The sequence below is a fragment of the Lynx rufus genome, unplaced genomic scaffold (genome assembly GCF_022079265.1).
Source record: "Lynx rufus isolate CCGP_SWC_20201006 ecotype Redwood Valley unplaced genomic scaffold, mLynRuf1.p SCAF_4, whole genome shotgun sequence".
Taxonomy (NCBI): domain Eukaryota; kingdom Metazoa; phylum Chordata; class Mammalia; order Carnivora; family Felidae; genus Lynx; species Lynx rufus.
In genome coordinates this window covers 9128902-9149443 of record NW_025814856.1, presented here as the reverse complement: position 1 = coordinate 9149443, position 20542 = coordinate 9128902, and the positions used below count along the sequence as shown (strand labels likewise).

The window sequence follows — 20542 nt, the reverse complement described above, 5'->3', positions numbered from 1 at the left end:
AGCTACCTCGGCCTCTTGGCATCCAGCAGCGGGTCCCGGGCACAGACAGGGCACCACGGGACCGGCTGTGGCACCTGGGAGCCAGCTGGCCCGCTCGTCCACCTCCACCTGGGCTTCCGGACCCCTCGCCCACTGCCTGTGACCCCGGCTCCCTTCTACGACAAAGCCTTTATACTTGAAAATAAAAACGTTAAAGCATTCGGACAGTTGGGTGTGTGTGTGTGTGTGTGTGTGTGTGTGTGTGTGTGTGTGTGTGTGTGTGTGTGTGTGTGTGTGTGTGTGTCTGTGTCTGTGTGTGTGTGCGCACGGAACCACCTCGCCGTCCCCTGGTGGGAAGTCCAAGGCCTCGCTCTGCTAGGATCAAAGACTGAGCCAGTGTGAGGATATACGCAGCTCCTGTGGCAAGTTCCCAAGCTACCGTAGCTATAAAAACATAAAAGTTTATTTCTCCGGGTGGCTCTGATTCATGCGGTCACTTGGGGACTCAGGTTTCTTTCCCCTACTTGCCTCACCTTCCCCTTCGGTGTGGTTAAAGCGGGATCACGGGCACTGTTGATGTTCCAGCTCACGGGAAAGGGAAGAGAACAGTCTGGGCGTCGGCACGCGGCACTGCCGCTCACGTTCCGTGGACGAGAACTTGGTCCGTGGCTGCACCGAGCTGCAAGGGAGGCTGGGGACGCCGGGCTCCGGTTCTGTTACAGCAGCGGGACGGGACGGACCTGGGGAGGCGGCTGCCACTCTCGACGTCATACGTTCTCCTTTGCTCCCTCATCCATCCGTATGTGCCCCCGTAGGGCCAGGCCCTTCGCTATAGGGGTCCTTGGCTGGGTGTCCTCAGGCAAGTGACTCAGCCTCCCTGATCCTCAGTGTCTTCATCCGTCAAATGAGCGGCCGTCTCCTGGCTTGTGGTGGGTTCAGGCCAGAACTTGGGGCCTGGGGGCGGGCCCAGAAGGCCTAGCTCCTCAGGGGTGGGCAGGAAGTGCTTCTCATACCCAGAGTCAAGCCGGGTGGAGGCCTGGGGGGGCTCCGCAACTGGGAGTGGTTCCATCTCCTCCACTTTCAGGATGGGGAAGTCCCCGAGGGGCTGAGCCTGAGGCATTTCCTGGGAAGAAATGAGACTGAGATACTGCCCCCCCTCATTCTCCCCGCTCTGTTCCCACCCGCTCCCCACTCTCCCAGCACCCGCCACCCTCCCAGAGGGCCCAGGTAAGCCCGCCTTTTTGCTCACCTCCATGTGAGGCTGGCCAGAATTGCTATTGGCAGGATCAGGAACCTTCTCCCAGACCCAGCGGGGCAGTACCTTGTGCCGAAGGTGGAGGCACCTGGCAAGCAGGTAAGAGGGCAGGGAATCTAGGTGACCTGATACCCAGGCCCAGGTTGCAGAGTCCGGGAGCGTCACAGAGCCCTGAGTGTCCCCTCACCATCGGCTCCCCCCACCCCGCCGCAAAGCTTAGCTCGGTCCGGCTGCCCTCCCCACCTGTGCAGAGACCCACCTGGCCGACAGCCTCACCTTCCAGAGGTGGCTAGGCTCATACCACAGCCCATCAGGAGCAAGCCCCACAGGAGAAAGACACCTGGCAGAACTTTCCACTTCAGGGTGTTATCTGAGGCCGAGGGATAGAGGAACATTTAGACACCAGGGATGGGGGAGGGATCAGGTATGGATCACGGACGGGGCAGGGCTTGGGTGCGGGAGGCAGGTAAGTGGGCGGGGCTTAGGAGTGGGTAAGGGCTAAGGGTGGGGGACATCTTGGGGTGGGAGGGAGGGTTGTGAACAAAACAGTCGTCAGGGATGTGTGAAAGGGTCAGACACACTGCCTGATAATCCAGAGTATTCTGCAGGATCAGAATGCCCCTGAGGCATCATCAGTAACCACCCCCAAGTCAAAAGGTTGCTCACTCTATCTCCTTGAAATGGAGCAGGCCCCCTCCTGTGGTAGTCCCAACCCCAGCCCCTCTACCTGGTAGGTGAAGCCGGAGGCTGGGACCGGGTGGGCCCTGTCCTGCGATGGTGGATGCGGTCATCCACAGCTCACAAGGACCCCAGGGAAGGTCAGGCAGGGTGATGTTCCGGGCGCTGCCACTCACTGAAGGACACATCCAGAGAGGTTGGGGAGGCAGTCAAGTCCTACCTCAGGGCCTTTGCATGTGCTTTCTCTATGTCTGCAACACTCTCCCCAGATACCCACATGACTCCAGCCTTCTTTGCTCAAATTTCACCTCCTCAGTGAGGTCCTCCCTGACCACAGGAAAGTTGGCTCCACAAGGAGCCTGGGTGGCTCAGCCAGTTAAGTGTCCAGCTCTTGGTTTCAGCTCAGGTCACAGTCTCATGGTTCCTGAGATCAAACCCCGTGCTGGGCTCCACACTGACAGTGCAGAGCCTGCTTGGGATTCATTCTCTCTTTCTCTCTCTCTCTCTCTCTCTGCCCCTCCTCTGTGCTCGTTCTCTCTCTCTCTCAAAATAAATAAGTAAACTTTATTTTTATTTATTAAAAAAATGTAATGTTTATTCATTTTTGAGAGAGACAGACAGAGCATGAGTGGGGGAGTGGCAGAGAGAGAGGGAGACACAGAATCTGAAGCAGGCTTCAGTCTCCGAGCTATCAGCACAGAGCCCGATGCGGGGCTCGAACTCATGAACCGCGAGTTCACGACCTGGGCCAAAGTCGGGTGCTTAAACCGATTGAGCCGCCCAGGCACCCAAAATAAATAAGTAAACTTAAAAAAAAAAAAAAGAAAGAAAGAAAAAAGAAAGCTCTACAAGGGCCATGTTCCCAGCACCTAGATCAGTGCCTGGCACACAGAAAGCCCTCAAAAACGACATACATTTGAATAACTAGAAGAATGAATGAGCATCATATTCCTCACCTGCACATTGACCCAGTGAATACAGATTCTCCCCAGATAAGGGGAAGACGTGCACCTCCCAGAGCTATATTTGTCTACCTTTTTTTTTTTTTTTTTACTAAATTGTCTTTTTTGTTTTTAAGCTAAAAGAGGAAGTAGCTTTTTGGTTTGTTACAGGATAATAGGAGACATGAGCACGGATCCAGATATATTGCCATAGAAAATGTCTAAGCTAAATCAGCAGGTGAAAAAAATAAAGTTGCAAAATATCACAGTCATAAGAGATTCAGAGGCCCAACTATAGTCTGTAACATGGTATTTTATTTTATTTTGTTTTATTTTTTACGATTTAACATCGATTTATTTTTGAGAAGGAGACAGAGGGAGAGAATGAGCCTGGGAGGGGCCAAAAGAGGGAGACAGAGGGTCCGAAGCAGGCTCCACACTGTGAGAACAAAACCCGATGCGGGGCTCGAACTCAGGACCATGAGATCATGACGTGAGCGGAAATCAAAAGTCAGCCATTTAACTGACTGAGCCACCCAGGCACCCCGCCCCTTTTTAAAATGTTTATTTATTTTTGAGAGAGAGAGAGAGAGCATGAGCAGGGGAGGGGCAGAGGAAGAGGGAGACAGAGGATCCAAAGCGAGCTCTGCACTGACAGCAGAGAGTTCAATGCAGGGTTTGAACTCATGAACCACGAGATCATGACCTGAGCTGAAGTCAGATGCTTAACCAACTGAGCCACCCAGGTGCCCCAGTACATGGTCCTCTTTTAAAAATAATCATAATACATACATGTGTATATATTTAATAACATATAAATATAAAAACGTAAGGGGTGCCTGGGTGGTTCAGTCGGTTTAGCATCTGACCCTTGATTTCAGTCCAGGTCATGATCCCAGGGTCATGGGATTGAAACCCACGTCGGGCTCTGCACTGAGCACAGAGCCTGCTTAAGATTCTCTCTCTCTCTCTCTCTCTCTCTCTCTCTCTCCCTCTCCCTTTACCCCTCTGCCTTGTCTGCACCCTCTCTCTAAAATTAAAACAAATTTTTTTAATCTAACGATGGATACATACTTGAAATAAAAATCACACATAACCCTGTGATCCTGTTGGCATGGTGCACAATTTCTTTCCATATCTGCACCTCTGCTTTGCTCAGTGCTGGGTTTCTTTTACAGAAATGGAACCATCTCTTGGAGTTTTGTCATCTTTTTATCTCTTTCGCTTAATAAAACATGACAGGCATCTCTCAATGTCAATAAATATAGATCAAAGTCTTCATTTTTTTTTTTAATTTTTTTTTTCAACGTTTATTTATTTTTGGGACAGAGAGAGACAGAGCATGCACGGGGGAGGGGCAGAGAGAGAGGGAGACACAGAGTCGGAAACAGGCTCCAGGCTCTGAGCCGTCAGCCCAGAGCCCGACGCGGGGCTCGAACTCCCGGACCGCGAGATCGTGACCTGGCTGAAGTCGGACGCCTAACCGACTGCGCCACCCAGGCGCCCCTCAAAGTCTTCATTTTTTTTTTTTTTTTTTCAATGTTTATTTATTTTTGGGACAGAGAGAGACAGAGCATGAACGGGGGAGGGGCAGAGAGATCAATAAATATAGATCAAAGTCTTCATTTTTAATGGCCAAATGGCAGTTCGTTATATTGATAGCCACAGAATTATTGTCCACTAGGGAGCTGAGGACACCCTGTTATTTTCCCAGGGGCTGAGAGGGAATCAAGGGGCCAATCTGGGGACAAGAGTTGGGTAGACTGATGGGTGGGTCTTGTGGGGGCTAGGAGCGGGGGACAGGGGCAGTGAAGCTCACCATTCATGCAGACGGAAGGCCCGGTCCCACTCTGTGTGCACAAGGTGTAGTGGGTGAGATGGCCCCGAAGTTGGCGCCTTGGGACCTCTCCCCATGCTATGGCGGGGGTTCCTGGCGGGGTGTCCCGGAGTCGCCAAAGTATTGGTCCTGCTAAGGGCACTGGGGAGGAAGCCAGGGGGTCAAGGTCTGTCACGGTTCTAGAGGGTTCCACCATTCGCCAGCCCCACCACTTACCTAGTTCCTCTCTGAACCTCCAGACTGAGGGGGCAGAGGCCAGGCCGCAAGGAGAGACTGCTGTCACTGTGATTCGGTAGGGGACCCCTCCTTCAAACTCCCCTGGTGGGTAGAGGGACAAAGACAGAGTTGGCCCCTCCCCTACTCAGTCCCTACCCAGTAGGCGTCTTCATTTGGGTCTCCTGAAGGACGTGCTGAGAGAAATATTGGGGTAAAAGTAATTTTCCTGGTGGTAGCCCCACAGAACACCACCAGGGCGGCTGGGAAGTGAAATGGGGAAAGAGAGGCAGCCCTCCAGTAAATGACAACAATTTCCCAATGTAGGCAATGGAAATTCAATCCCGCCGGCGACCTCTGGGAGGCAGCAGAGAGCACATGCCTGAGAGCCAACCCACCCACGGAGGGAGGAAGCTGGGGTATGTATCCACCAACCCTTACCAGTAATCGGTGGGGTGGAGGGCTGCATCCGATGGGACTTAATTCCCAAGCACTTCCAGCCGGCTGCTTAGGCAGGCGAAATGCTTCAGTGACCAGAAAAAGGCTTCAGGGCAAAGGAAATACAGGTGCCGGAGGCTGGGAGACGGTCAAAACACCGGGGCTACGGGTGGGGTGGCTCTGACGCCACCCATCACGGTAGGTGAGGCTCCTGAGGTCCCTTCTCAAAGCCTACGGCTGCTGCATGGCCTTCCCCAGATGGGAATTTTCCAAAATCGGGGCTCCTCCTCTTTTCTCCATACATGCTGTGGTCCTCGGGACTCTGTCCTTCCTAAATTTTTCACTCAGTGCCTCCCTCTCATGCTCTCCCAAGTCCTTTACACCAAGGATGGGCTCCCCAGCACCACATCCAAGCCCAGAACTCATAGCAAGCCCCAGACCTGAGTATCCAACAGCCCCATGGACAGCTCCATTTGGATGAACATCTCCAACAAAACATATCCAAGCGGATCCCCAAAATTCTGCCCAGGACTCCCCAGTCAGAACCTGCCTGCTTCTCCCCCCTTCCTCAGTTCCCACGTGGTCCAGCCCTCACCCCTTCCCAGTCCACTCCCCCCAAGAGCAGCCAAAGGGCACCTGTGAGCAACCGAGTCAGGGCATATCCATTCTTGCTCAGAACTCTCCATGGCTCCTACCTCACTCGGGATAAACCCAAGTCCTTGTAACCCACCAGGCTTTGCACAATTTGCCTGTCACCTCCCTGCCCTCACCTCCTCCCCCTCTCTCCCCTCATGCATTCTACTCCTGCCACACCGGCCTCCTGGCTGTTCTTCTAACATATCAGGCACATTCCTGCCTCTGGGCCCTTGCGCTGTCTGTTCCCTCTTGCTTTTCCCTCAGACATCCTCACAGCTCCCTCTCTCACCTCCTTCGGGTGTCGGTTCAAATGTGGCTTTTCCACAAAGGCCTTTTCTAACCTTTCTTTCTAAATTTTTTTTTTTTATTTTTTTATTTTTGGGACAGAGAGAGACAGAGCATGAATGGGGGAGGGGCAGAGAGAGAGGGAGACACAGAATCGGAAACAGGCTCCAGGCTCCGAGCCATCAGCCCAGAGCCTGACGCGGGGCTCGAACTCACGGACCGCGAGATCGTGACCTGGCTGAAGTCGGACGCCTAACCGACTGCGCCACCCAGGCGCCCCATCTAACCTTTCTTTCTAAAATAGCAGTGCTCCCTCCTCCCCTTTACCATGTTTTATTCCCCCCCCACAATGACACTGTCGGTGTTATTTGTTTTGTTGTTTGTTTCATTGGCTGCTCACCCATAAGAAAGTCAGCTCCATGACGATGGGGATGTTGCGGAGAGGGAGGGTAGTGTGACGGCTCAGGGTTTGGCTTCAGGGGCCTGATAATGTGGTTCAACTCCTGGTTCTACCACCTATTTGCCGTGTGGTCCCGGGCAAGTTGCTTAACCTCCCTGGGCCTTTTTCTTCACCTATACCTCGGGCACGATAATAACAGAGGCCTACTTTATAAGGCAGTTTGAATCATTTAATGCTTACGGTAAATGCCAACAGACATCCGCGGCTCTCACTGCACACCAGTGTCCCGCACACGGCCTGGCCCACAGTGAGCGGTCGGTGAATACCGCATGCATGAATTAATGAGACTTTAAACGTAACATTCTCTCCTGCAGGCCCACTCATCAGTCCGCTATGCAAGCGCCGAGACGGGAACCCCGGTGTCCCCGGGCCTCACCTGGCAATAGGGCTCTGAGGTTCTCAGGGGGAAGCCGGATCCAGTTGAGGGCGTCCAGGGGATCCCCGTCCCGGGCCCAGTCCACCACGTGCTCCTGCAACTCCCCAGACCCCCGCTGCCAAGTCACCAGCAGTTCTGGGCTCCCGGCCACGCTCCTGACCACCACGCCATGGGGGGCAGCACTTGGACCTGGACGGGGGAGGAGTCTCAGCGGTCGACGCTAGGAGGCCCCGCCTCCCCCTCAGGGGCGGGGCGGGGCGGGGGCGGGGCAGATCCAGAGCCTCTTACCCAAGCAGGCCAAAGAAAGGTTCGTGAGAGGCTTCCAGCTCTTGGCATTGACGGCAGACAGCCCAACCCACCCTGCCTGGCTGGGGATGGAGAAGTTGCAGCAGGCAGCCGTCTTCCGGATCAGTTCCTGTCCTTTAATCTGGAACCAGACTTTATAGCTCATCCGCACGCAGTGGCCCGGGGCCTGAAGGCCGACAGGAAAAAGGTGTTAGTTACTATCTCCCATTTGCCAGGCACACGCTGTGGCTGTGGGTCTCCGTGAGGTCCGCCTGACAAAGCAGTCCGTGGACGACTTCTGCCGGCTCTGTGTTACGTGTTACGGATGAAGCAACGGAGCCTCTAGGGGGCTCTGTGGCACAGGTGAAATTAGAATACAGTTCCAGGGCCCCAACTAGGGTGAAGTGGGGGGTGAGGCGCTAGCCTCGGGTGCAAAAGTTGAAGGGAAGGATAGGGAAAACCCAGCAATCAAGAAAAATTCTATTCTACTCCATCACAATGAAGGCCAAACAACCCATGACAAACAAAATTTCAAGATTTTAAGGACAGGATCTGCCCCTGCACTTGTATGGCCCTGCCTTACTCTTTCATCGTAATCTGTGTCCTGCGTGGCTCTTTGGGATTTAAAAATCCCCGCTGTTGTACAGAGGGGAGGGAATGTGGAGCAAAGAGGACCGCAGCCTCCAGGATCGTCGCTCTGGGGAAGTCTGTGAGCATTTTTGGTTGCCTCAATGACTGGTATTGTTTTTTATGTTTGTTTCTTTGTTTTGAGAGGGTGCATGTGCATATGAGTGGGGGAGGGGCAGAGAGAGAGAGAGAGAGAGAGAGCGAGAATCCCAAGCGGGTTCCACTCTGTCAGCGAAGAGCCCCACATGGGGCTCCACCCCACGAACTGTGAGATCATGACCTGAGCCGAAATGTGATTGGTATTTGATGGGCAAGAGCCAGGGATGTAACACTGTCCTGGAAACAAAAAACTGCCCCTTGACCATTGTGGCTTTAGAATGCCATCCCCACTGGAAACTTTCGTAGATGAAAAGCCTACCTAATAATGTTAACTGATCCTACAACGAAACTCCTTCTTTAAAAAGATGCTTATTTACTTTTGAGAGAGAAAGAGAGAGAGAGAGCAGGGGAGGGGCAGAGAGAGAGACACACACACACAGAATCCAAAGCAAGCTCTAGGCTCCAAGCTGTCAGCCCAGAGCCTGACTCGGGGCTGAACCCACAAACCATGAGATCATGACCTGGGCTGAAGTCGGATGCTTAGCCAACTGAGCCACCCAGGTGCCCCTAGAAGCAAACTCCTTTTGTTTGTTTGTTTGTTTGTTTGTTTGTTTTAAATGTTTTTTAACGTTTATTTTTGAGACAGAGAGAGACAGAGCTTGAATGGGGGAGGGGCAGAGAGAGAGGGAGACACAGAATTGGAAGCAGGCTCCAGGCTCCGAGCCATCAGCCCAGAGCCTGACGCGGGGCTCGAACCCATGGACCGCGAGATCGTGACCTGAGCTGAAGTTGGACGCTTAACCGACTGAGCCACCCAGGCGCCCCTCCTTTTGATGTATAAAGACAAAACCTTTGGGGGGCCTGGTGTGAATGCTCACTGAACTTTTAAATATTCAGAATATGGGGATTTCTAGGCAGTTTTTTATTATCAACTCCCAGTACAGTCTGTGTTCTAATTAGAGAATTCTTTAATGTGCCCTGCATCACCTCACCCCTTTGAAGCCCCTGGAAACTGGCTCTATGGCCTGGTATGCAGTTGATTTTGGTAAATGTCTTAATTGTACATGGAAGAAAGGCATGTTCTGACATTTCCTGTGTGAGTCTATTAGGTTGTTTGCTAATCACATGCTCAGATATTCTAGATCTTGACTTGTTTTTCATCTATTATGAAATTACTGATAGGAGTGTGTTAAACTCTCCCACAATGGTTGTGGATTCATACATTTCTCCTTGTAGTTCTGTCAATTTTCGCTATATGTATTTTAAAGCCATATTATTAGGTACATATAGTTTTAGTACTCATATCATATTGGTGAACTGAATTGTTGCCGTCATGTAGCTACCTTATTTCCCCTTCATTATCTTCTTCCTTTCCTTCCTCCCCCTCCCTTCCCTTCCCTTTCTTTCTTTTTCTTTCCCTCCCTCCCTCCCCCTCTCTCTCTCCCTTTCTTTCTTTTCTTTTCTTTCTTTTTCCTTCTTTCTCTTTCTTTCCCTCCCTCCCTCTCTCCCTTTTTCTTCTTCCTTCCTTCCTTCCTTTCTTTGTTTCTTCTTTATCTTTCTTGTGTTTATTTTTGAGAGAGAGAGGGAGAGAGAGGGAGACAGAGGATCCAAAGTGGGCTCTACACTGACAGCAGAGAGCCCAATGAGGGCTCAAACTCATGAACCACGAGATCATGACCTGAGCTGAAGCCAGACGTTTAACCAACTGAGCCACGCAGGGGCCCCTCCCCTTCACTTTCTTTTCTTTTTTTTTTTCCAACGTTTATTTATTTTTGGGACAGAGAGAGACAGAGCATGAACGGGGGAGGGGCAGAGAGAGAGGGAGACACAGAATCGGAAACAGGCTCCAGGCTCTGAGCCATCAGCCCAGAGCCCGACGCGGGGCTCGAACTCACGGACCGCGAGATCGTGACCTGGCTGAAGTCGGACGCTTAACCGACTGCGCCACCCAGGCGCCCCTCCCCTTCACTTTCTACTGAATGTTACAATCAGAAGTCTTTATCATATTTTTTAAAAACATGACTATAGGGGTGCCTGGGTGGCTCAGTTGGTTAAGCTTCTGACTTCAGCTCAGGTCATGATCTCATGGTTTGTGACTTAAAGCCCCACGTCGCATTCTGTGCTGACAGCTCAGAGCCTGGAGCCTACTTCAGATTCTGCGTCTCCCTCTCTTTCTTCCCCTCTCCTGCTCATGCTGTCTCTCTCTCTCTCTCCCTCAAAAATAAACATTTTAAAATTTAATATAAAATAAAATAATGTATTAAAAATTAATATTAGGGACACCTGGGTGGCTCAGTCAATTAAGCATCTAGTTTTGCCTCAGGTCATGATCTCACATTTGTGAGTTTAGGCCCCGCATCATGCTTGCTGCTGTCAGCGTGGAACACTCTTCAGATCCTCTGTCTTTGTCTCTGTCTCTGTCTCTCTCTCTCTCTCTGCCCCTATTCAGATCGTGCTGTCTCTCTCAAAAAAAAAAAAAAAAAATTACTATTAGACCATGTGGCCTAAGAGGGTTATGGGCCCTGCTGTTTTGTTCCTCTGCCATATTTACTGTGAGCCAGGGCCTAGCGACGCCTGGAACATCGTAGGTGCTCAACAGATTGGGAGCAGTGGGGATGGGTTTCTGTCCTCTCCTAATGCCACTTCCATACTAGCACCGGAGCCCTGGCGCACTGTGCTGTATTTTATGGAGCTGAGCCTACTCTTGCTTTCAAACCTTTGCACCTGCTGTTTCCCCGCCCCCCCCGGCCTGCACCCACCTTCATGTCTCAGCTCAGACCTCCTAGAAGTAGCTGACGTTGGGGGAGGCTTGCCCTAAGCCAGGACCTCTCTGAGCATCCCTCTCCCCACCCCCCCCGCCACCACAAAGCCTTGGGGTCACCTCAAGAAGGCAGCATCAGCATCGTCACCTCTGTCTTGTTCATGTGGTTGTTATTTGGAGCTTCCTGACACGCGCAGGGAAATGGGACGGAGCCCCACAGCTCACCTTCCACAGAAGCAGGGCTTCCTGTGTGCCCGCTGTCCCGCAGACATTCCCCGATATCCATACGTCTTTTGGAGTTGCCAAGGAGGAGGAAAGGGGATACAAGTGAGAGAGGCACGGTGGTACAGACTTCCAGGAGGGGAGACGAGGGTGTCGGGCAAGCCTGGAGAGCCTCACCAGAGGGCGGCGTCTGGAAGGACAGAACGGGGCTCCGGTGGCCCCACAGACCCTCTTCGTTCTCCATTCGGCAGCGGCCGTACACCCGATAGCCAGTGGCTAGCTCCAGGTCCTGGATCTCAACGGGGGTCAGGGGTATGGACTTCACTTCTGGCTCCAGCTGGCGGAGAGACAGGGAAGAGCAGTGAAGCCGAGGGCTGAGTTGCGAGTATCTGACCTGGTATCTCCGCAGGGTCCAACTGCCCTCTGCTTTGCACGTGACCAAGGGGACTCCCAGGACCCAGGCCTTTTGGGTTTGACATTGGTACAATCCCCAGCAAAAAGAGGAGACAAATTGGCCACTCTATGGCTCATGTACAGCAGTAGGTAGGAGTAAACTCTGTTATTCTCCCCCTTTTACAGTTGAGGAAAACTGAGGCCCTGGAGAGAGGGAAGTGCCTTGCCCAAGGTCACAAAGCAGGTGGGCGCTGGAGATGAGAGTCATACCCAGGCAGTCAGATTCCAAAGTCTGCCTCTCAGCATTGCTCTGAATCACATGCATAATCACAATGACAACTTTCTTCAATATTGCAATGTTTTGCATGAGGCGCCTGAGACAACTGGTGATCCCCAATATCCATTCTCCCCTTTTTCCTTTGGAAATAGAAGCCCTGAGTATCAGCGGGGAACATGGCTGTCGAGACTGAGGACTACATTTCCCAGCCTCCCATGTGACCGTGTCCTGGCCAATGAGATATGAGAGGAAATGATCCTGGCAACTTCTGTGTTTGTACAAAGTGCATGGGCGGGTCCCCCAACTCCTTCTGGGGGTCTCCTCGCTCTAGGGTTCTCTTCCATTTTCTTGCTGTGCGAGCTTGGTAAGGTGCTTAGCTTCTCTGAGGTTGGCTTCCCCGACTGTGAAACAGGTATCGTAAAAGCATCTGCTACAAAGGAAAGTTGGGAGGGACTCATCAAGATAATCTGTGCAATTAGCCTGGGACCTGATGATGCCCAGCAGGTGCTCAGAAATGTCAGCTGCCTTTATTAATTATTTTTTAGTGTTTATTTAAACCAAGCCTTGCTCCTCATCTGTAAAGCGAGTAGGTATACAAGGCATCTACCTCGGGGCGCCTGGGTGGCTCCGTCAGTTAAGCGTCCGACTTCAGCTCAGGTCATGATCTCGCGGTCCTTGAGTTCTGGCCCTGCATCGGGCTCTGTGCTGACAGCTCAGAGCCTGAGTCTACTTCGGATTCTGTGTCTCCCTCTCTGGCCCTTCCCCCACCCTCTCTCAAAAATAAATAAACATTAAAAAAAAGGCATCTACCTCAAAGAGTTCTTGTAAGGGTTCAATAAAGAGCCTAGAATAGTGCCTGGCACACAGCAGACGCTTTCTAAATGTCTTCTGTTATTTTAAGGTTAATGTAAGCTATCGGAGGACTTCTTTGCATTCACAAAAAGGCTGGAGGAAGTTTACTGAGTTTCTCAAAATTCCCAAGTGGAGTTTGGATTGGGACTGCATGAAATTTGAGATTATTTGGTGGGGCGGGGTGTGATTTTTTTTTAGCTGAACAAGATGCAACATACAGGCCTTTTGTGTGAGATGGGGACAGACTCCAGGAACAAGTGAGGAACAGGTTCTGGGCTGGGTCTCTGATTTGGGGATGATGCCTTGGACCCTGCCTGGAGTAGGGTGGGGGAAGAGGGGCCCCTGACACTCACCAGAGTCCAGGCAGTCCCCTGGCATCTTTGATAGTAGAACTGGCAGACCAGGACCTTGTGGGGTGGCCACACCGGCGGGGCCCAATGGACAGTGGCCTCCAAGGGGTCATCCTCTGAAAAGTCGACGTCAGGGTAGAGCCGGGGGGCATCCGGCTTCACTGAGGAAGGAGAGGCCGGAACGTATTTAGCCGGGGTCTCCAGGGCCACCCACCCCCCCACAGCACGCCCCCACCCCCCATCCCCCTGTTACTTCGGGTTTCCAGGTTCACGAAGACTGGGGGCCAGAGAGGCTGGCCAGCCTCGGTACCCCAGACAAGCAGTTCATCAGACATGGTAAGCTGTTCCCGCGGAATGGTCACCCAGCTCTGCCCAGTGGGCACTGTCACAGTCCACGTTCTGTTGGGATGGCTGTGTGGAGAGATGTGGGGGTAGGGGGGTATAGATTGGGTTGGGGCCAAAGCCGTCATGATAACTGCTCTGCCTGGGTTCAAATCCCAGCTTTGCTGCTTCAGGGCTGTGTGACCTTGAGCAAATGACTTCACTTCTCTGTGCCTCAGTTTCCTCATCTACGAAATGAGGGTGACAGAAGCGCCTGCCGAAGGGCGGAAGAGCGAGGGGAATCAATGAGGGAAGACGTGGAATGTATTACCACATACGTTTAGAACATAAACCGCGTGGTAATACGTGGAACGTTTAGAACAGCATTGGCGGGGGGGGGGGGCACCTGGGTGGCTCAGTCGGTTAAGCGTCGACTCTTGGATCCCGCTCAGGTCATGATCTCACGGTTCCTGAGTCCGAGCCCCGCACTGGGCTCTGCACTTGACAGGGCGGAGCCTGCCTGGGATTCTCTCTCCCCCCTTTCTCTGCCCCTCCCCTGCTCGAGCTGTCTCTTTCTCTCTCCAAATAAATAAATAAGCTTAAAAAAAAAACAAACCAAAACAGCAGTGGGTGCCCGCCACAAGCCACGTGAGCATTGCTCGTTGCATTTATTGAGCACCTACTTCCAGGCGGGCACATTTACACTTATGCAACGGTACAGTCAGCAAATCCATATTGTGCCAGGCCCTGCTGTGGGAGCTGGGGACAGGACTGGGACCAGAGCAGGCCAGGACCCGGCTCTCTAGAGCTGCTCCTCCAGTGGGGGGGAGGCCAACGAGAAACACATAAATATATAATCGATGGCGGTTATACGCGATACACAGAACAATCATCAGGGTGGAGAGGATACAGTGTGGTGATGTGGTGAGGAAAGACAGTGCTATTTTAAGCAGGGTGGTCAGGAGCCTCTCTCAGAGGTGGAGACCTTTGAACAAAGGCCCGGAGGATATGAGGGCGGGGCCGTGCAGTACAGGGTGGTGGTGGGCGGGGGAGGGGAAGCGTTTTTTAGGAAGAAGCGGCAGTCGGTGCAAAGGCCTCGAGGTCGACTGACCGGTGTGTTTGAGGAACGGCAAGGAAGCCCGCGTGGCCGGGGTGCAACGAGGGAGGTGGACAGATGCGCCCTGACTCAGGTGTCCACGGGCGCCCTCTGGCTGCTGTGGCGGAGAACACGCCGGGAGGGCGCAAACCGGAGCCCAGGAAGGAGGTGGGGACTGCGTGGTCCCGGCTCTGCTGGCCAGGACGGGGGGGCTAGACCAGGGTGGGTGCTGGGGAAGGAGAGAGTGCCAGATTCTGGATACTGGAGAAGGTGGAGCCGGCAAGGCTCGCTGAAAGGTCAGAGGTGGGTGACAGAGAGCAGCGCTGGGGATATCCTGAAGGATTAGGTTGCAAAGATGCAAAAAACGAGGCCTTCATAAAACAGCAACAACAACAAAAACACAGGCGCTCGTGAAGATGCGGAGAAACCGTAGGCCCTCCTACGGGAATGGAAAATGTTGCAGCTGCTGCAGAAAACAGTTGGGCCGTTTCTCAGTTAAACCCAGAATTGCTGTGCGACCCGGCAACTCCACCCCTATGCACGGACCCAAAAGAATGGAACACAGGGACTCAAACGCTTGTAGGTGTATGTTCCTAACGGTGCTAGTCACAGTTCCCAAAAGGTGGAAACAAACTAAATGGCCATCAACAGATGAATGGAGGGGCGCCGGGGTGGCGACTCTTGATTTTGGCTCAGGTCATGATCTCACAGTTTGTGGGGTTGAGCCCCGAACCGGGCTCTGCACTGACAGTGCAAAGCCTATTTGGGATTGTCTCTCTCCGTCTCTCTCTGCCCCTGTCCCACTCACTCTCTCTCTCTCAAAATAAATAATAAGCTTAAAAAAACAAACAAACAGATGAGTGGATACGCAAAATGTGGTCAATCCTTACAGTGGAATATTATTCAGCCATAAAAAGGAACGGTGTTCTGACTCATGCTACAACATGGATGAACCTCAAAACCCGCTAAGTGAGGGGCGCCTGGGTGGCTCAGTCGGTTAAGCCTCTGACTTCAGCTCAGGTCATGAGTTCGAGCCGGACATCAGGTTCTGGGCGGACAGCTCAGAGCCTGGAGCCTGCTTCGGATTCTGCGTCTCCTTCTCTCTCTGCCCCTCCCCTGCTTGCACTCTGTCTCTCTCCCTCTCTCTCAAAAATGAACAAACTTAAAAAAAAAAAAAAACAACATGCTAAGTAAAAGAAGCCACACACAAAAGGCCACATAGTGTATAATTCCTTTTATATGAAATGTTCAGAACCGGTAAACCCACAGAGACAGAAAGCGGGATGGCGGTGACGGGGACCGGCGGGGAGCACGATAGGGAGCGGACTGTTCGTGGGATGGAACTTCCTTTTGGGGTGATGAGAGTGTTCTGGAAGTAGAGAAGGTGGTTGCACAACACTGTGAATGTACCGAACGCCACTGGATTGTTCGCTTTGAAATGGTTAACTTTGTGTTATGTGAATTTCGCCTCCTTAAAAAAGGGGGGACCTTCTCCGACTGCCCCCTCTTAAACCGAGGGGGCTTAAACCTAGGCCCCTCTGGAAAGGAACGGTGGGGACCGCTGCCCAACGATGTGAATGTACCGAATGCCACCGAACACTTAAAAATGGCTGAGAGGGGGCGCCTGGGTGGCGCAGTCGGTTAAGCGTCCGACTTCAGCCAGGTCACGATCTCGCGGTCCGGGAGTTCGAGCCCCGCGTCAGGCTCTGGGCTGATGGCTCGGAGCCTGGAGCCTGTTTCCGATTCTGTGTCTCCCTCTCTCTCTGCCCCTCCCCCGTTCATGCTCTGTCTCTCTCTGTCCCAAAAATAAATAAACGTTGAAAAAAAAAATTTAAAAAAGGCAACAGCCCCTCCCCGACCAGTGGTTCCCACCTTTCCATGCCCCTTTTACGCCTCCCTCACTTAGCCAAATTCGACATGAATTGGAGTTTGCAGGTGTGATTCATCATGAAGCAACCCAGGTCTCCCCCCTTCAACTGTGACTTCCACGAGGTCCAGGCTGTCAGTCGGCCTCTTTCACTGCTGCATCCCCAGCACCAGACCAGATCCCTTTTATACGCTCAGAGAAGTTAAGCTACTTGCCTAAGGTCACACAGCAATAAAAACCAGCTTCTAATTATTAAGCAACTTCTCTTGGCCAGTGCCTAACTCGTTGAACCCTCAAAGCCAAAGCTGGGAGGCAGGTCCCTTTATTCTGGCCATTTGGTGAGGGAGGAAAGAGAGGCTCAGAGAGGGAAAGTGACTGCTTTAGGGTCACACAGCAAGGAAATGCACAACCTGGAATCAAAGAAAGGGCTTGAGAGTGGGGGGGGAGGGGTCCTCTCAACTGAGTATGCTGGGACCTGACTGGCCACCCTTCCAAAGCCTCAGTTTCCCCACGTCAGCCGGTTGTACTCACTACTTCTGGCTCTGGAGGTGCAGCGTGGAGGGGGCTGCCAGATCCCCAAGAGGTCCCCACGAGCAGTTCAAGTCGCCCAAGGGTCCAACTCCATAGCACTGCAGTGGCCCGGGACTTCCTGGAGAGGGAGGTGGGAGGGTCCCAGGGAAGAGGGTCAATTCTCCCAGCCGCCTGCACATCCCGGAACCTGAACTTCCCCCGGACTTCTGCCAACTGGGGAGGGCGATCCAGGGTCCCTGCCGGAGGCGAGCAGTAGGAAGGGGGCGCTGGATACCCCTCCCCAGGCTTTGGGCATAACTACTCCACTCCCTCTGCCAGCCACATCCTGTTGCCACCCCAAGAGCCTCCACCCCACCCCCGGGCCTCGGGCTCCCACCTCGCTGCCGACCCCCGTTCCCCAGCTGCCCTCTTGGCGCGGTCCCCGCCCCAGGAGGTGCAGAGAGGCGGCGGTCGTTCCGCAAACTTGCGGTGCACCCGGAGGCTTTGCGCCCCCGGGGCGAGCGCGGCGCCAGAGCGCCCGACACGAGCTCGCTCCAGAACTCACCCTGGGGTCGACTCCGGTGGCACAGCAGCGACAACAGAGGCAGCAGCACCAGCTCCGGCCGCGGCCGGAAGGGAGCGGCCCGGGCCCCTCGCATGGCGCTCCCCCTACCGCGCCCCGAGTCCGGCCGGCCCTGCCCGGCCCTGCCCGGCGCGGCAGCGCCGCTCGCCTCGCTCTCCGGGTCCGGCACCCAGGCGGCCACGGGAAGCGCCCCTCCCCTCCCAGCCGCCTCCGCACCTTGCGCTCCGGGTCCCCGCCCCTTCCCGGTGGCGGAAAGTCCCCAGCGGCGCAGGCTGGGGCTGTCGAGAGGGAGGGGGAAAACGGCCTGGGGCGTCTGGCGGGTGCTGAGCGCCTCGCCGAGCTCGTGTGAAACCCGTGCCCTCCCCACCCCGCAACAACGCACACGCCGCAAAGTCCTTTGGAACTTTTATTATTGGGGTCGAAGAAGGTTCCGATCGGTCCCCCCCACCGAGCCTCCCACCCCAGGATGGGTGAAGGGAGCCCAGGGGTCCCCACCATTATTTTAGGGTCCACAGCTCTAGAACCCCAGCCGGTGGGGTTGGAGGAGGAGGGGCTGGAAGGCAGGGAGAAGGCACCGAGCAAAGGCTGGAATGGAGCGGGGGCGTAATTTGGAAGAGTGGCCACAGTTGGGGCAAGAGAGAATCACAGTTTGGGCAAAGGTCTCAGCGTGGCCGGTTTCAGTACAATAGGGGCGCCACTGCGGCAGGGAACGGTATAGGCCAGGCAAAGGCATGATAGGACCTAAGGAGAGGTCAGGGGTCAGGATCAGAGGTTCCCATTTGGCCAGGTAGGGAAAGTTTGCTCGGGTTTAGGAGAGGCTGGTCAAAGGTCAGGGTCATTGGGTGGGGGTGGGGGGCGGCGTGTCCAAGTGCACAGTGCCTGACCCCTGAGTTGCGGATGAATGAACGCATGAGGGGCCAGAGTCAGGTGCCCAGCTGGCCCCTGGGCCCCTGGCCACCCGGTCGCTGGTCTAGCAGAGGCTGCTGATTTCACTCTTACTGCACCCCCACTTGCAGCAGTTGCTGGAGAGGCCATCCAGGACATCACGGACAGCGCGCGGAGCCCCTGGAGTTCCCTGCCAGCCAGGTCGGTCTGCATACAAAGCCCGGGGGTACTTGGTCAGGGCCAGCCACTCGCTGGAGGCTACTGCCCCGTCCAGCTCGCTGTCTGTGTCAGAGTCTGTGTCTGGGAAGGTGAAGGATGAAAAGAGTTAGTGCTTGGGGCTCAGCTGCGATCACACCCAGAGGCTGTCTCAGCTACTTCTATTCTTGTGATGCAGCTTCATGGTCAAAAGTTTTATCCCATTCAGGCCTACCTTCCAGTTTTGACAGGCAGATTATTCAACCTCACAGAGCTTGACTGTCCTCTCTTGTCATTTCTTTTCTCCTACTCTTTATTCACTGAGGACCTGATGGTTAAGAACATGTGTTTGGGAGCCTCTCTGAGTTATACTCTCGAGCACATGAATGTACTTCTCCGACCCTTGGTTTCCTTGTGTGCAAAGTGGGGATAATAATAATGCCTACCTTCTAGGGTTTTACGTGGAGTAGATGACAGAATACATACCCATGGAAAAGCTTAGAACAGAGTCTGGCACACGAGAAGCACTCACCATATACTCACCATGTGCCAGCCACTGTGTTGTTGTTGGTTTTTTTTTAATGTTTATTTAGTTTTCACGGAGAGAGAGAGAAAGAAAAAGCAGGGGAAGGGCAGCGAGAAAGACAGAGGATCCAAAGTGGGCTCTGTACCGACAACAGAGCACCTGATGTGGGGCTCGAACTCACAAACTGTGAGATCGTGACCTGAGCTGAAGTCACACACTTAACCGACTGAGCCGCCCAGGCACCCTCTGCCAAACGCTGTTTTAAAGGATTTAGTGGGCTAACTCCTTTATTCCTCACAATGACAACCCCATGAGGTGGGGGCACCTATTACCATGCCCATTTGCCAGAGGAGAACACCGAGGCACGGTTTCGTAAACCAACTTGCACAAGAACACGCAGCCATTAAGTTGTAGGTCTCCTACTTGAACCCAGGCAGCGTGTCTTCCAAGTCCACCTTTATATCATCACCATCATGAAAACTTTTGTTTAATTTTTTCGCCAGGCTCCTGCCCTTCATGAAACCAGGCCCCATGCCCCCCGCTTGAGCCCAGACTGAGCCCCCTGCCCACCGTCCTGATCTGCTTTGACTCAGTGTTGCCACTTAGCCATCCTGGGAGATTCAGGGACTGTGCCTGTCATTTGCAGATAAGGAGGCTCAGAGAGGGTAAGCAACTTGCCAGGAGGGTCACCAGCTAGGTGGCAAAATCTGGCCTTGTATACACCACACCCCTCACACTACCTTCCGCAGAGGGTTGAAAAGCGGTTCAGTGTCAGTTTCTCAATGGCGTCCCATCTCCCACCCGACCCCCCATCCTTAAGGGCAGGCTCATACACAGCAGGTGCTCCAAAAACAGCGGCCAGTTCTCTCACGACTCCGCAGGTCTGCTAACCGGCTCCTCCCTGCCTCGGCACAGCTCTGAGGCCTGGGCCAGTTTCCCCAGCTGTACATCATAGGACAGGGACTCTCCTGCCCCGGCCCTTCATCTCATCTCCATCCCTGGCTCCTTGGACCATCCCATGTCCCATCCATTGTCCACCCCTCCCCGCCACACTACAACCCCCCCCCAGCCGCACCCCCCCAGCCTCACCCGTAGCTTCATGGGCCAGGATGTCTGACCGCCTCCATCGGGAGCCCCCGCAGGTGAAGATGACGGCCCGGATGAATTCCCGGCCGCAAAGCTTCACTCCGTAGGGTGATGCCCGGGCCTCGGTGCTCAGCCACAGCTCCCCAGCCAGCACCCACACGGCCAGCAGCAGCAGCAGCGAGCGCTTGGCCATGCTGGACAGGAACACCTGGGACGCTGGGGCACAGCGACGCGACCTCCCTGGGAGTCTGTGTCTCTGCTGCCTCCTGGCCCCCCATTTATACACCCCGGGTTCCCCCCACCTGTCACGGAGAAGGCAAGTGACCTCCTTTATCTCCTCCAGCAGAGGGGAGGCTGGCATGCCCCCCCCCAACCCCGACCTTTCCCGTTTCCAGGAGCAAGTGATAACCTTTAACCAGGGACGGAGTGACGTGTTCCAGCTCACCCTCATCTTCATCTAGAAGGGCGAGAAGGTCTCGATTCAGTAGAGACCGGGGACCCAGACCCCA

General features: G+C 54.0%; 2 protein-coding genes across 2 annotated transcripts; both read right to left on the bottom strand.

The window, feature by feature from the left end:
- Nucleotides 1-424: 424 nt before the first annotated feature.
- On the bottom strand, nt 425-17530 carry IL27RA (interleukin 27 receptor subunit alpha). The gene is given in 15 exon segments (XM_047095040.1): nt 425-938; nt 941-1102; nt 1229-1322; nt 1511-1604; nt 1962-2087; nt 4673-4831; nt 4907-5008; nt 7099-7287; nt 7387-7570; nt 11096-11160; nt 11270-11429; nt 12968-13125; nt 13218-13375; nt 16780-16897; nt 17324-17530. Coding segments are annotated over 15 exon segments (1887 nt in total). The 5' UTR covers nt 17418-17530; the 3' UTR covers nt 425-914.
- A 236-nt stretch (nt 17531-17766) lies between these two features.
- Nucleotides 17767-20226, bottom strand: RLN3 (relaxin 3). Its single transcript, XM_047095041.1, has 2 exons — nt 20033-20226; nt 17767-18537 (listed from the first exon to the last, which is right to left on the bottom strand). The coding sequence occupies exons 1-2, from the start codon at nt 20224-20226 to the stop codon at nt 18312-18314; spliced, it is 420 nt and encodes a 139-aa protein (XP_046950997.1). The 3' UTR covers nt 17767-18311.
- Nucleotides 20227-20542: the final 316 nt, after the last annotated feature.